Source organism: Rutidosis leptorrhynchoides, chromosome 2 (genome assembly GCF_046630445.1).
Source record: "Rutidosis leptorrhynchoides isolate AG116_Rl617_1_P2 chromosome 2, CSIRO_AGI_Rlap_v1, whole genome shotgun sequence".
Classification (NCBI taxonomy): domain Eukaryota; kingdom Viridiplantae; phylum Streptophyta; class Magnoliopsida; order Asterales; family Asteraceae; genus Rutidosis; species Rutidosis leptorrhynchoides.
The window spans coordinates 621025728-621028423 of record NC_092334.1 but is presented as its reverse complement, the minus strand read 5'-3'; the positions used below and the strand labels follow the sequence as shown (position 1 = coordinate 621028423).

Genomic DNA, 2696 nt, shown 5'->3' with positions numbered 1-2696 from the left:
GATCTTGATGCCGGGAAAAAAAAATTTCAAAAAAAACGGAAAAAAAAAATTTTTGCTTCCCCCCGCTTCCCCCCGATTGGTTACTTCCCCATTGATCCTGGCATATATACACACACACACACACTAATACATACACTCACACTAATACATACACTGTATGTATGTATTGAGAACAAGATGCAGGTTTTTTCTATTTGTTAACTCATTGTCAGTCTGTGTTGCTGAATTATATTAATCTTTAAAGAATACCATCTGGTATAGTAACATAGTAAACACCAACTAAGCCATTATCACAATAATACACTTTAGAAATAGTTCATTAAACAAATTGATAAAACAAACAAAATACAACAATAAATCTCAACTAACTACTTCACAGATTCCACTTGCATAATAAGGTAAGCAAAATCAATGAAGCGTTAAGATTTAACCTTACCCACACTTAAAAACACTAAACTAGAGTTTAGTTTCTACTAAGTTAACATACAGGCTGTTTGAGAAGGACGAAGACAAACACGAACCTCGTGTTCTTCAGGTCCTACACGGTGTTTGGGTACAAGTATCTCAAGCATAGTTCCAGTATCGTCCCTATAAGCTTCTAACTTTGCGTCTTCAGGAATAAGCGTCGGAAGCATGATTTCCCTCACAAAATCACCCGAAGGGCAATGCTCTGAGGATAAATCCGTCATTTTAAATATTCTGTCTTGTCGTTTCAAAACCGTACTACAACCCGTACTCACACCACAAATCTTGACAACACCTTGCGAAAGCGTGTTCTTCCATGTAACTTTCACCCTTTGAAGATCAACACAAGGCAAGCTCACCACAATCAAGAAACCCTCTTCGTCTTCATAAATCGTCTTGGCAGCTGTCACGGGCCCGTGCGCACTTTTCAACACCCCAGAGATCTCGTTAACCCAATGACGTTCAACATGATGAACATCGAGAACCGAATCCGAACTTTCTTCATCGTTACAACGAGGAGAGTCGTTCTTCCTTCGTTTACCGTTACAACCCGTTAATAAATCCATCCCATACCCGTTTCCGTTCACATCACCGTTTCCATGATCTGATAACTGCACCGAGTGGTTATTGTTGAACCCTGAGCCACTTAACAATCTCTTCGTTTGTTGTTGTTGATGATGATTACCGTTTGTTGAATTGTCCTTTAAAACCAAAGCTCGTTCGATCTCAAAATCTGTACTTGGAAGATTCCTCCACGAACCAAAATCACTTGCTTCAAGAGTAATCGAAAAATTCAAATCTCGACCCGTAAGCTCCATCCATCTTCTTCTTTCTTCCTCATCTAACCCCATCAAATTAGGCGAACGAACAACTTCGATTCCATGAACACACTGCGGATTAGACAAACCCCTATAATGTTTTCTTTGCATTCTATGAGACCTAACAAACCCTTTATCCGCACAAAACGGAAACGGCTTTTCCCCATGTCGAGAATGCCCGTTCATATAACTCCTCAACTGCATCTTCCCCAACGCATTCTCGGGCCTTTCCTTAAACGCCCACATGTACATATTCTCCATATCATGTTGAACCAAGAAAACATCCAATTTCAACTGCGACTTATCGTACCCGGTCTCCCTAGTCACCTTATTCTTCTTTGCGTTATCATTCAACGCAGGTTTAAAATAAAAATTAAAGAAAAACCAAGCCCCCCACATACTATCAAGACGTTTTGCTGACTTTTTCCCAATTTTTGTAACATTAATATGTGTTTCACTATGATAATGATGACCACCTAATCCAGAATCTAACATGTCACACGAATCATTAGGTGGCGGCGGACTAGGTTCTGCCGATAACGGGAGGTTAATATCGGGCGGTAACGTAAGTTCAACCGCCCGATTAACCTCTCGTTCAAACAAACTTGAATCCATGGATAAAAAATGATTATTATCCATGGATAAAGTAGTCAACAGATCTCCATTCATTTTCTCTTTTGCCGCAGGCATCATCCGTACAATTAGTAGTTATATTAATCAAATTATATAAAAAAAAAAGTATCTATATCAATTTGCTTAATCAAATCAGTCTACGTCATACCCAATATGAATAATTGCACATCGGAAACAATTAAAACGTCTCAGATGCATCACATAGACAATCAATTGACGATTTGAAGTCAGTTTTATTGGTTTAATTATGTAATTAAAGGGGTAAGATTAAGGAAACCCTAACCCTAGAAAAGTCGATATATTGATATGAAATTAGGGATAAAAATGAACGGTACCTGTGAAGACAACGCATCGGATCGAGATAAATAAAATGAAAAGAAGGAGAAAGATGAATGGAAGATGGTGTTAATGGAAGATAGAGTTATTATAAAGAAGGTTGAGTGTATGTGTTTTGTAGGTGTGTTTAGTGTGTGTGGGAGCTGGTGGGGAAGAAAGACCTTCACCAGTTGAAGCCATCCGAGTTTTGTTGCGAATTGTGACAGCTAACTTTAACGCCGTTCCGTTAGGCGTTATTACTTTACTGTACTCTATACTCCAACGTGTCTATTAATTTATTTAATTTAATATTATTTATTTTTTTATTTATAAATTGTAATCTTAGACGACTTTTTAGCAGTGACGTGGAGCTAATTTTACACTTTCAAAAAAAGAGATAAAAATTTGATTGTGGCGTGACGGTGTAATTTGATGTGTGTGTTGTTATTAGGGATGACAATGGCC

At 37.9% G+C, this 2696-nt stretch overlaps 1 protein-coding gene across 1 annotated transcript; it reads right to left on the bottom strand.

The window, feature by feature from the left end:
* Nucleotides 1-274: 274 nt before the first annotated feature.
* On the bottom strand, nt 275-2434 carry LOC139893552 (uncharacterized). Its single transcript, XM_071876721.1, has one exon. It carries the CDS (start codon nt 1974-1976, stop codon nt 474-476), a length of 1503 nt encoding a protein of 500 aa, XP_071732822.1. The 5' UTR covers nt 1977-2434; the 3' UTR covers nt 275-473.
* Between the last annotated feature and the right edge of the window lie 262 nt (nt 2435-2696).